The sequence below is a fragment of the Pleurodeles waltl genome, chromosome 7 (assembly GCF_031143425.1).
Source record: "Pleurodeles waltl isolate 20211129_DDA chromosome 7, aPleWal1.hap1.20221129, whole genome shotgun sequence".
In the NCBI taxonomy this organism is placed as follows: Eukaryota; Metazoa; Chordata; class Amphibia; order Caudata; family Salamandridae; genus Pleurodeles; species Pleurodeles waltl.
Genome location: NC_090446.1, coordinates 1,166,561,045 through 1,166,573,735, shown reverse-complemented (window position 1 = coordinate 1,166,573,735; position 12,691 = coordinate 1,166,561,045). Strand labels below are relative to the sequence as shown.

At 43.8% G+C, this 12,691-nt stretch overlaps 1 protein-coding gene across 1 annotated transcript in view; it reads left to right on the top strand.

Moving 5' to 3' along the window:
- Positions 1–12,418, top strand: part of LOC138246071 (uncharacterized) — a 308,358-nt gene extending 295,940 nt beyond the window's left edge. The window contains exons 6-7 of the mRNA XM_069200275.1: positions 7,997–8,030; positions 9,148–12,418. Coding sequence (XP_069056376.1) covers positions 7,997–8,030; positions 9,148–9,151 — 38 coding nt within the window. The 3' untranslated portion in view covers positions 9,152–12,418. The remainder of the gene's footprint in view (positions 1–7,996; positions 8,031–9,147) is intronic.
- Positions 12,419–12,691: the final 273 nt, after the last annotated feature.

Below are 12,691 nucleotides of genomic sequence, written 5' to 3'. Positions count from 1 at the left end.
TGCAAACTTTTGACATTCTTTCCCTAATGAATAAGGAGACAATACAACTTCCTGTTTCCTGACCTATAAAAGAAAGCTACTCTTTCTTCTCTGCATCGCAATGCTTCAAGCTGTTGTTTTGTTGGGCTTTTTGCTCCTGAATTTCTTCCGGAATCTTTACCTCTTTTCCTTCTCTTATTGCTCTGCACATCAGTAGACTTCTACTCCCAGTACTTCCAGCGTTGCCTTTTCTACATCATTGTACAGCTGCACTACCTTCCATCTGTTCAGCTTATCGCCAACTTACCACTTAGTATCTTTTTGGGTCGAGTAATCTCAGCCTTAAGAAGCATTCATGGATTATTCTTGGAGGTTTTTGGGCATTAAACATTTTTTCCTCTTTGAAACTCCTTCTAGAAGGCATTATTTCCAATGCACCTTTCTGTATCAGTAGCATCATGGCTACTGGAAGTGGTCTTTCTGATCTTAGGCAGACTAAGATGCTGATTTACATGTTAGCATTAAGGATACTTTTTCACAACAAAACATTCTTACCGCCAATATAATGGCCTGCCCACCTGATTTAAATGTGGGCAGAACTTAGATGAAACCAAGGCAGAGACTAATCTAGCTCCGCCATGGTTACACCCCTCCGGCGATCCAACAGAGTAGGACCATCAGAGGTTGGCCTCTATGTCTGCCCACCTAATTTCTATGTGTGAACATACAGGTCAGTCAGAAAACCCTGGTGGTAAGAGGCAGTAAAAACTGTCTAATGTACTCCTCACCATAGGAGATAACTCCCATGGTTAGAGGGGCATTCCTTTTGTTTACAAAAAGTATATACAGCTTCAGGCTCTTTTGTTTTTGTAAAAAGATACGTTTGATGGACAGCTCTGCCATGTTGATGGAGCCCTGAGTCAAACTTGAAAAGCATTGGTAGGAACTGGAGTGATGGCAGTTACTGCCAATGCTTCAGAAATGATTGCTTTCTTGGCAGTCATTTCTAACTTTGGCTTGTGGTTACTTTGTCAAGCTGATGGAAAAATTGGCTCCATCATCCTGAGACATTACACTCTGTCCACCAATTGATAAATGAGGCCCTGAAGTTTGAAAGACTAGGCCATTGATGCCAAGGAGTAGCCTAAGAACCAGACGAGGCATCAAGATCGTCAATACCATGACAGGATCATTTGTGCTCGATAAATACAAGTTTGAATAAATTACCAGCTTCTATGGGCAGTGACTATGAGGTGACTATGACCTCAAAGTGCTTTTGTTTAGGACACCAGCCTTACAGGGGCAGATAGAAATGTTTTCAGAGGTGTAATGTGTAACTTAGATATCCATGACAGAAGAGAACTCCCACTGTCTAATTTGTGCAGGACTAAGGATTTATCTACAGCTTTGAAATCAGATTCTGGGATAAAGGAGTTAACCTCTCAAAGGAAGCATTTATAACCTATGCACATATTTAAGGATTTTATTTTCTCCAGTGTGTATCTCTGGGATCCAGTGCATTCAGTAATTGCTGCCTTATAAAAAAGGATGTTAAAGTAATCCAGTTATACAGAAATAGAAATAGACTATTCAAGTGAGGAGAAAAACCCCACAAAGATCAAAATCTTCCTTGGCGAACTAATAATGCTCTGTTGAAGCTTTGTTATTAATGTTGTAGCAGAGAAGCCAGGCAACAAGATTCTCCTGACATCTGTAAGAGAGAAGATCCAAGCCAAAAAATCCACAAGAAGAGTATAAATGGCATCCAGATGCAAGAGGCAAAAATCATGGGCAATAATTGAGGTCAAGTGGGTGATGTACACAACAAAAAATAATGAGATGGGATGGCTTTGATGCATATTCCTCTTGTCATCGACTCCTTTATAGATGATTCAAATAATTACTGGCATCACAGGAAAAACTGATCCTCTATCTTAGATTGGAAACTTTCAATAGAGTTAATTGGACCATCCATCATCTTAGTAAGGGGATTTCACAGGTATGGCCATGCCTTTCCCCTAACAATTATTTTGTCAGCTCAACATGCAAAGAAAATAACCAAGGTTCAAATGTATTTGTGTCACAAAAGGTGATTCTAACCTGTGCAATTCTTTTTATCTACTTTCTAGAAGAAAATCAGTTTTGCACTACCAGTTCCTTCAAAGTAATGCAAAACAGTGTGATGTGCTGTTTGCATTCATCTGCATCAAGAGCTCATAGCACCACTTAATAGCAGGAGACATTATTTTAATTCTCCTAACTGTTCCTACTTTGCATGTATTAGGCTTGGCCTTTCTGAAAGGTCACCCCCAAACATTAGTCTGGAACAGGTTTTTGTTGGCTTTCAGGACTCTGTGCACATCACCACTGTGTACCAGTGCTAAAGGCTCTCTCTTTTAAACATGGTAAACTTGGCTTACACCCAATTGGCACACATAATTTACTTATAAGTACGTAGTAAAGTGGTACTACATATACCTGGGGTCTGTGAATGAAATGCTACTAATGAGCTTTCAGCACTTATTGTACCACCACTTTATAAGCCCAGTCAGTGCATGCAGTTTTAAACTGCCATGTTGACTTGGTGACAGTGTGGCTGTCTTGTGACCGCCCCAAAAGTGACAGTCCAATGACCATATTACGACTGTGCTTTTTCAGCATTTTTAGTTGAATTGTGCCTCTGTTTCACTGCTCGGTCTTATCAAATTATAGTCAGGAGGTAGGAGAAATCCCACAAGGTCTGGATGAAGGAATGAATGCCTCATTTTTGTTCAGAATCATGTCAGCTCTCAAACAAAACTGAGGCCCTATAAAGCCTGCTCAAGATTGTCAAGAACTTTGAAATTCGTAAGAAATTTGACCTATTTCATGATACAAAAAAGTGCAATATGACCATCACTATGAACCTTTACAAATATCTTGAACTTGAATACCTTTAGCCAATGCTGCAGCAAAAAAGACTCTGGGGCATATTGACAAGAAATGACGCATCGCTGCGTTGCATCAGCAATGCATCATAATTAGTTATGATGCACAGGAACTGGTTCCGACACCATGGATGTGCCTTATTTACAAAATGGGGCACCATGGTGCAAGGACCCAAAGTGCATCAGAAATGCTGACACATCTATGGGAACTTTGCTGTAATGACTCAGCCCCACAAATAGTGAATCACTGAAGTTGGCCTCTGAACTAATGCATCCAAATTTAGAGGTGTTGCATCAGTTTTAATTGTTGTAAGTAGTCTAATGTGTTATGACCAATGTAAAAGACTGTAAAATGGTGGAATATCACCTTCTACACTTTTACATTGGTCCCGGATGTAAGAGGTTATGTATGCAATATGTGTATGTATCACATTACAGTGGGCATAGTATACTTATGTGTATTTAGAGCCCTGAGTAAGTGTGGCATAGTGAGTGACAGTGTATGGTAAGTGAATACAAGTATATTTTGGAATGTGAAGTACCTACCTTAGTTGTGTACTTACCAGTTGTACTTCGCAGTACGCAGGCCTGGACTCCTTCCTCCATGGAGAAGTGACAATCCTGGCCTGTCCCTTACAAAAAGTACACAAGGTCACTTTGCCTTGCTGCAGTGGACAATGAAATCATATGTGCCATGGTCTCAGCTTGGTCAAGGATTCCTAGAACATGATTCCCACAAGTGTAGAACCACTTCTAGTTTAGGGGAAGTGAAATACAGACATATTCCAGTTTGAAAAGTGACTTAATTTGGTCAGATTCCTATTGAAAAGCCACAGATCATTTTTATCCCTGAATTAGGGAGGCGTAGGAATTTTGATGTAATGTGAACTCTGCCTGTCACTTGTCAATGATGCGCCACTTTCCGAAAACATTGTAAATATGGATGTGTCAGTTCTACAGGGCATTTTAAAAGGTAACACCTACCATGCATATGATTAACGTTACCTGGCACAGCCAGTTGTGGTGCAGGTAAAAACAACACAGGACAGAGAAAAGTGACGCATTATGCCTAAAGTGCCACTTTTTAAATATGGAGCACTGAATGTGCAGCCACTGTGTCCAAACAATATGTTGCAGCAGCAGCGAAAGCTCCTTGTAAATATGTACCCTCATTTGTTAATATGATTCTGTTGAAATCTGCTCAAAAGAAACAATTTAGGGATCGTGGTAAAACTTCATCAAAGAGTGTAGGCTTACAAATATTGAAATAAGCAGGCCTTATGTTTCACATTTTAAAATACCACAATAACTAAAGATAGAGTAATAGGATTTGTGAATGCGTTGCATATTTTCATCAGAAATAGCTAATTTTGTTCAAGTTATGAACAAACAACATACCTGAAAGGAAAGCATGAATGTTTACCCACATTACTGGTAACCATTTTATGGAGCTCTGTCTTGGGCAATGGTGTAGCAATGCAACAGAAATTGTAACAGACATTACATTGCGTAAATCAATGAAAAAACTGTCATTGTAATTGTTAGACCTGACATGCCTTAGGGTGGTCACCCCTAACTTTTTGCCTGCCTCTCTCCACTTTTTGGACCCTGTTTTGCTGGCTTTATAGACTCTGCACACTTTACCACTGCTAACCAGTGCTAAAGTGCATATGCTCTCTCCCTTTTTAAACATGGTAACTTTGGATCATACCTGATTGGACTATTTAATTTACTTATAGGTCCCTAGTAATGTGCACTATATGTGCCTAGGGCCTGTAGATTAAATGCTACTAGTGGGCCTGCAGCACTGGTTGTGCCACCCACTTAAGTAGCCCCCTTAACCTTGTCTCAGGCCTGCCATTGCAAGGTCTGTGTGTGCACTTTCACTGCCACTTCGACTTGGCATTTAAAAGTACTTGCCAAGCCTAGAACTCCCCTTTTTCTACATATAAGTCACCCCTAATCTGTGCCCTAGGTAACCCCTAGAGCAGGGTGCTGTGTGGGTAAAAGGCAGGACATGTACCTGTGTAGTTATATGTCCTAGTAGTGTAAAACTCCTAAATTCATTTTTACACTACTGTGAGGCCTGCTCCCTTCATAGGCTAACATTGGGGCTGCCCTCATACATTGTTGAAGTGGCAGCTGCTGATCTGAAAGGAGCAGGAAGGTCATATTTAGTATGGCCAGAATGGTAATACAAAATCCTGCTGACTGGTGAAGTCGGATTTAATATTACTATTCTAGAAATGCCACTTTTAGAAAGTGAGCATTTCTTTGCACTTAAATATTTCTGTGCCTTATAATCCACGTCTGGCTGGGCTTGGTTGACAGCTCCTTGGGCATTCACACCCCAAGCACAGGGTATTCAGCCTCACTTGCATACATCTGCATTTTGAATGGGTCTTCCTGGGCTGGGAGGGTGGAGGGCCTGCTCTCACACAAAGGACTGCCACACCCCCTACTGGGACCCTGGCAGACAGGATTGAACTGAAAGGGGACCTGGTGCACTTCTTAGCCACTCCTTGAAGTCTCCCCCACTTCAAAGGCACATTTGGGTATAAAACAGGGCCTCTGCCCTACCTCATCAGACACTTGCTGGAGAAGAAACCTGAACCAGAAACTACATCCTGCCAAGAAGAACTGCCTGGCTTCTCAAAGGATCACCTGTCTGCTTTCTACAAAGGACTGCTGCCTTGCTGTTGGCCTGCTGCCTTGCTGAACTCTTGTCTGGCTGTGAAAGTGCTCACCAAGGGCTTGGATAGAGCTTGCCTCCTGTTCCCTGAAGTCTCAGGACCAAAAAGACTTCTCTTTTTCACTTGGACGCTCCGTGCTCTGAAATTTTAGACCCACAGCTTGTTCCGCGGCACACCGACGCTGATAGACGCAATGCCTTCGGGACGACCGGAACTTCGGCGCACGGCCTCGCAAGGGCAACGCCGCCTGACCTCCAGAGGAGAAATCGACGCAACGCCTGCCGTGAGAGCGAAACTTCGACGCACAGCCCTGCAGAATGACGCGAAGACGGAAAACAAGCAGGAGAATCCACGCACAGACCCGGGACATCTGGTAATCCCCGCGACCCACAGAAAGAGACTGTCCGCACGCCGGAAATCGCCGCACGACTTCCCGGTGTGAAAAATAACGACGCAAGTCCGTTTGTGCTGGGGAGAAATCGACGCACACACCATTTTTCCACGTATCTCTTCTTCTGCGGCCCTCTGTGGAGATTTTCCACTCCAAACCAGATACTTTGTGCTTGAAAGAGACTTTGTTTACTTTTTAAAGACTTAAGTCATTTTATATCACTTTCCAGTGATATCTCAACAATTTTCACATTGCATCTTTATTTGTTTTGATCTACAATTATCCTGATAAATATATATTTTTCTAAACACTGCGTGGTGTATTTTTGTGGTGCTATATTGTGGTATTGTATGATTTATTGCACAAATACTTTACACATTGCCTTCTAAGTTAAGCCTGACTGCACGTGCCAAGCTACCAGAGGATGGGCACAGGCTAATTTTGGATTGTGTGTGACTTACCCTGACTAGAGTGAAGGTTCTTGCTTGGACAGAGGGTAACCTGACTGCCAACCAAAAAACCAATTTCTAACAGTAATATTAAGTGAGATTCTAATGCATATAAACAGAAACATACATATTTATCAGTGTACTACTTGATAAGTGCTTGTGGTCTACTAAGTGCTCCGTAGTAGCTATCAATAGAAATACAATGAAAGTCAGCAAAATCATGCAAACAACTATGGAAGAATGAAGGTCATAAAGCACCAAGCTGGGACTCATGCCCATAAGCCTCGTCAGTAGGCACACAACCAACCATTTCCATCCAATATTTTCCATCCAGCAAGCCAGTATATTATGGTTAAATGCTGCTTTGTTGCAAAACGGTGTTACTCTTGCCCAGGACCAGCTTTAGTGCAGAGCGAGCAGTGCGGCCGCACCAGGTGCTGACCTGGATTGGTGGGCGCTGACCTCAAGGGTGGCGCAGTGTTTAGCAATAACTTATGAAACTTGTGATTTAAAATCACCTGCTGAAAAGTACCAGCCTTCCGGAAGCAATTAAAATGTCAAGCTACCTCTTGTGATTTATGTTCCTGATAGGGAGAGAGATAATAGCGGCACCTTTCACTTGCAATTAAAATGTCAAGATACCTCTTGTGATTAACGTTCCTGATAGCTAGAGAGATGGGAGTTTTTGGCAGCTTTTACTTGCAATAAAGTAGCGCAGCGCGTTAATATGCCTGCTGCAAAGAACAGAACTATGTTTTACGTGGATAGCTGAGTGGATTAGTAAAGCCAACCTTTACAAGCGCTTTAAAAAACCGATGTATGTGAAAGGGGGGCTATGGAGAGATGACGGGCACATTTGCCTGGTGGGAGTGAGGGAATCTGATGAGGTGGTCATGGGGTGGGAGCGCCAAAAAAAGACGGTCGCACAAGGTACCACCTGCGCTAAAGCCAGCTCTGCCCTTGCCCATGCCTGCTGCATACCAACTGGTCTTCAGTACTCCGTACCTTTAGACATCATGTCCCAGGATCAACAGCTGTCTCTCTTGCCTCTCTCTTTGATGGTGAGGTATATGACTTGCATTCCGTAGAAACTCTAAATTACAGCTGGTGGGGGCCCCTCCCTTTTTCTGAGACTTAACAAAGTCAAGTTGCGAGGAAAGTTTTATCTCTTACCTGATGCTCATAACAAGCAGTGCAGAAGTGAAAAATTCCCTTCAGGCTGAGCAGTGTGGAGCAGAAGGCACGTGGCACTTACAGAAAACAGGGCAGAGCATCCTGCAATATTCTAAAAAACAAACCCATGTTGCTTAAATGAACTCCCACGCACACAAAATAGTCAAAAACGTAGGTTATTATATGTCCAGATCTTTAACATATATTAACGTTATGAGACTTATCAAGACACATGGGGGGGGGAATTGACTCAGCTCAATGCAACTTAATGCTTAGTCCTTGACATCTTGCTTGCTTTTACCATCCTTTTTATCGTTCTGTATAGCGTTCCTTTGCGGGGTGATACATCCATACTAACATACTTTTACCCTCAATTTCTTTCAGAGCGTACCTGTTCAGAGTCGCCACTGTTTGAACAGTAAGTTTAATTGTCCTAACGTAATATTTGCATATGGAAACATTTAAGTGGTTATAAAACCCAGTACATAGACCATAGAGGAGAACATATGTCTGCCTACTCATTGCTTACCATCGAGGACTAGTTAAATTTAGGGGCATATTTATGGAAAGTGGTGCTGCACTGAGTGCAGTGCCACTGTCCATTCCCCTTAGCATCCCACTGCCGCCACCATGTGTGCGCCATATATAAAATATGGCACACCATGGCGCAGGGTAGGGGGCAATAGCATAATTTCTCATGACACTATTGATGGACTCTGCTGGAGTAGCGCCATAATATTGGCGCTACTCCTGCAGAGTACATAGGCCCCCATTCTAAAGAATGGAAGCCCCCTCTTAATGCCTGCTCTTGAGCAGGCGTTAAAAGTGGTGTAAAAAATGATGCGAAGAAATCTCATAGATTTCCTTACACCATTTTTTCTGGCGCCCCTAACTGGGGAATGCCCCCTTTGCATACATTCTGCTTGGCGCAGGCATAATGTAGCGCAAAGGTTTACAGAGTTGCACAATGCATGCATTGTGCCACTTTGTAAATCTGGTGCTGCAAATTTGGCCTCACTGAGTCACATTAGCGTCATACAAAATGACGCTAATGTGGCACAAGGAGGGGCTAGGCCTTTTTAAATCTGGGCCATAGTATCTGAGATGGAGGTGACGGGTCTGAAACTGTTGTTATCCTTGCTAAGGCCCAAATATGTCTGCATAGAGAAAGGTTCCTAGGTGATGTTTTCTGTGCACCAGATCTGACCAATAGGCAGCATTCTCAAGAAGCACTGCTACCTACAAAAGCCGATCCTGCCCTTGTTGGTCCCCTAGATCTCATTTACAAAACTGATTCCCTCACATTATGCCTGGACAACAGACAGGCATGTCTGCATTCTGGCCCCTATGCTCTTTATTCTGTATGTTCAAAGACCACCTGCAGGGAGTAACTTTCAACGCCTCAGAGACTGCAGGAGGTTAACCTCCTTTTCCGAGTGTGTCTAAGAAGGTGATTGTTGAAAATGACCCTTTCTGCAGGGTCACCCCCAGACTTTACTTTCTTTAGATGAAGCTGGATTTCTATTGTTTTTCAGATGACGAGGTGGTTACTGCTGTGTCCCACTAGACAACGGGACTCTTCAGAGGCAGACGTTCCTTAAAGAAGCAGAAGAAAACGATGGCATTCTATGTGGCAGAAAAGAGAGTACCTATGAAGACCATTGCTCCTTTTTCAGTGCTGTAGTGGCCAATCTCTGCTATATGAATGCAACAGTATATGCATAATTCATACATGCTGTCCATGGGTTTGCATCCCTGATATACCCCCTCTGTAGACTCTTCTTTGTGCATATTAGTTTTCTAGCTTTCAATGGGCCTTTCTGTTTCACTGACTCAACCTGATGGAAGAGGTCGAGGGCCTGGTATTGACAAATAGAGGACATTCTTCTTAACACTAGAAGTGGAAAGGAGGAAATCTGAATAAAAGACAGGCCCCAGGGACCAGCGGGCTATTAAGTCACAATGAAAAGAATGGCTTTGTAAAAGAGACAAATGAGAAAAAACATAAAAAACGAACACTTTCAGTTCACAAAATCAGAATTGTTGGGAAGTTCTGCATATGAGAGTACTATCCATTTGAAAATGACATGTTAGAACCGAACTATACGACATATCAAGGAAGTTACACAACTGTGTCAGAAAAACAACCAAGTAAGGACATTTTGAAATTCAAATGAGGACATTTTACTAGAATATTGCGTTTTAAATATGATCCTGCAAAATTATCACAATACAAATATTGACTACCACAATATTGTGAAGTTAGGGAAATATGGGTCTGCAAGACACTTAGATATGGGTCACAAATAGTAAATATATATACATATATGTACGTAGTTTCATGATATTGTGGTAGTAAATATGCTGGCTACACTATTTTTGTAGGATGATATCTTTATACTCGATATTCGGGCATACAATCCAAAGGAGGAATTAAACAAAAGTCTGACTTTTAATGCAGCACGGGTAAGCGATTTTTAACATGTGCAATTCATGGTCCAATGTGCAAATTTGTCTTTCTAATAGAGGGGCACTGAGTAATGAGAAGCAAACTGTGTCGCAAACATTTACAGAACATCTAAACTATTGTTGAGATTGCCTCTGATATCTGCTGGAAATGAAGCGACCAAAACAGACTCCGCCAAAGTTCCAAAAGGTAATATTGGGTGCACTGCAATCCACTGTCATATTTCACGTGCCAAAACGGAGTATTGTGGGTTTTTTTCTTTTGATTGTATATTAATTTTTTAAGTAATGTAGGTTCATAGTGGTAGATTTTAAGAAGAAGAACATTCAAGTGGCTTTCGACAACTATTACAATGAGAACACTGAGACTAAGAAAAATTATTAATGTTATGTATGACTTTGAATTTTTAATTACGTTTCAGGGTTTATGTTGATTGACTAATGATTTATAGATTTTGGATGTCAGGCTCCAATCATGAATGCTTAAGTATACAGTTTTATTTGTGCTAATGACTTTGTCAGTAAATGGTCCAATTTGAAACAATTTGTTTGTTTGAACTGTAATTTTTAAATCAAGAATTTGATTTATTTTGACTTCAAAGGTGAAAGAAACGGTCCAGTGGCCAGTCATTAGTCATTTGAGCAAATCACCTAAAACCGCTGTCCATGACTGTCACACTCTGGGAGTTTCATAGACCGCACACCTTTTGATCATTCATCCTTTTTTAATGTCTTTATATGAATATGTGACCCTTTGTGTGAAAGTTTGAAAAGTTTTGCACAATTACAGCCAATGGTGAGTTGAAAGCAGAAGTAGTTTTATTGGGCATGTCAGTTCAATCTACAAGAAACAGACAACTATCTCATTCAGTTTTGAATATGCTTTGAAATTGCTAGTGAAAGTCAAGGTAGAGTTGTTGGAGTATATGTGTGACATGAGATGCATCACTTGTTGTATAAGTGTTGACACTGTATTCCCCAATGGAGAAGTCTTTTCCAATGGACATATAGGAGTAAATAGGATTACTTATTTCTTGTTACTATGGGCCTCATTTTAACCTTGGCGGTCTTTTAGCAAGACCGCTGAGGTACCGCTGTGCTTAAGACCGCCAGTGCAGGCGGTTTTCCGCATAGCGTATTATGACTCCTGGCAGCCCTCTGCCCTTTTCCGGAAGGAGAGCCGCCAGCAGCCATACTGGCAGTCGGCAGTGAAGTGGGGGCTGCTCCACCTCCACCGCCATGTCATCAGAACACTGCCCACCAAATCACGTCCCAGGATTCGGTGTGGCGGTGTTCTGGTGATGGGGAGCTGGTAACAGAGCAGCCCCCATGGATCCTGTTCCCTCCCAGAGGATCACCGGACCAGGTGTGGTGATCGTCCGTTAGGGGAAGGGGTGGGGGGGTTGTGTGTTGTGTGCATGCATGGGTGTGTGTGTGTGAGTGTGTAGAGGGTGTGTGTGAGTGCGTGTATGCATGCCGGGGGGGGAGGGGTGTTGTGTGTTTGGAAAATGTGTGCATGTCTGCCTGTGTGTCTGTGTGTATGTCTCTGTATATGTGTGTGTGTATGTGTGTGTATGTGTAGTTGTAGTGTGAGTGTGCTTGTAGGGGTGTGTGTGTGTGTGTCAATGTTGGGGGGCTCCTACCACCTTTGGGGAGTGGTAGGGGTATCGTGGGTTTGCGGGGAGGACTCAGGCGAGGGGGGGAGACCCCTATCAGTGGAAGGTAACATATTCCCTGGCACTGATAGTGCCTACCGCCATGGATTGCGTGTCAGTACAGAACTCCACGAAAATCATGGCGGTATGCGAGGTCATGATACCGCCGGCAGTGTAGTGACGGCCGCCGGGCTGGAGACCAATGTTTCCAGCCCAGCGGTCTTTACCACCCTGGTAGTCGGAGTGGAGAAGTGGCGGTTTTGCATGGCGGTCACTGCCATGCTTGTAATTTTTTTTTTTTTTCCCCTAGCTTGTGTGCGGTATTACCGCCACTTCTGCACCGACCGCCAGGGTTGTAATGAGGGACTATGGCCCTCATTCCGACCCTGGCGGTCATAGACCGCCATGGTGGCGAATGACAGAAGCACCGCCAACAGGCTGGCGGTGCTTCATTCGTCATTCCGACCGCGACGATACAGCCGCGGTCGCCCAGCCACGGTCGCCCAGCCGGGTCCAGCGGTTTCCCGACGGATTTCCCCCGGCTGGGAGAATCCTCCAGGGCAGCGCTGCAAGCAGCGCTGCCTTGGGGATTCTGACCCCCTTCCCGCCAGCCTGTTTCTGGCGGTTTTCACTGCCAGGAAGAGGCTGGCGGGAACAGGTGTCCTGGGGCCCCTGGGGGCCCCTGCACTGCCCATGCCACTGGCATGGGCAGTGCAGGGGCCCCCTAACAGGGCCCCATGATATTTTTCACTGTCTGCCTAGCAGACAGTGAAAAGCGCGACGGGTGCAACTGCACCCGTCGCACCGCCGCAACACCGCCGGCTCCATTCGGAGCCGGCTCCTGTGTTGCGGCCCCCATTCCCGCTGGGCGGGCCGGCGCTAACTTGGTTAGCGCCGGCCGGCCCAGCGGGAATGTCCGAATGCGGGAAGCGGTATTTTGGCCGCATGGCGGCCAAAT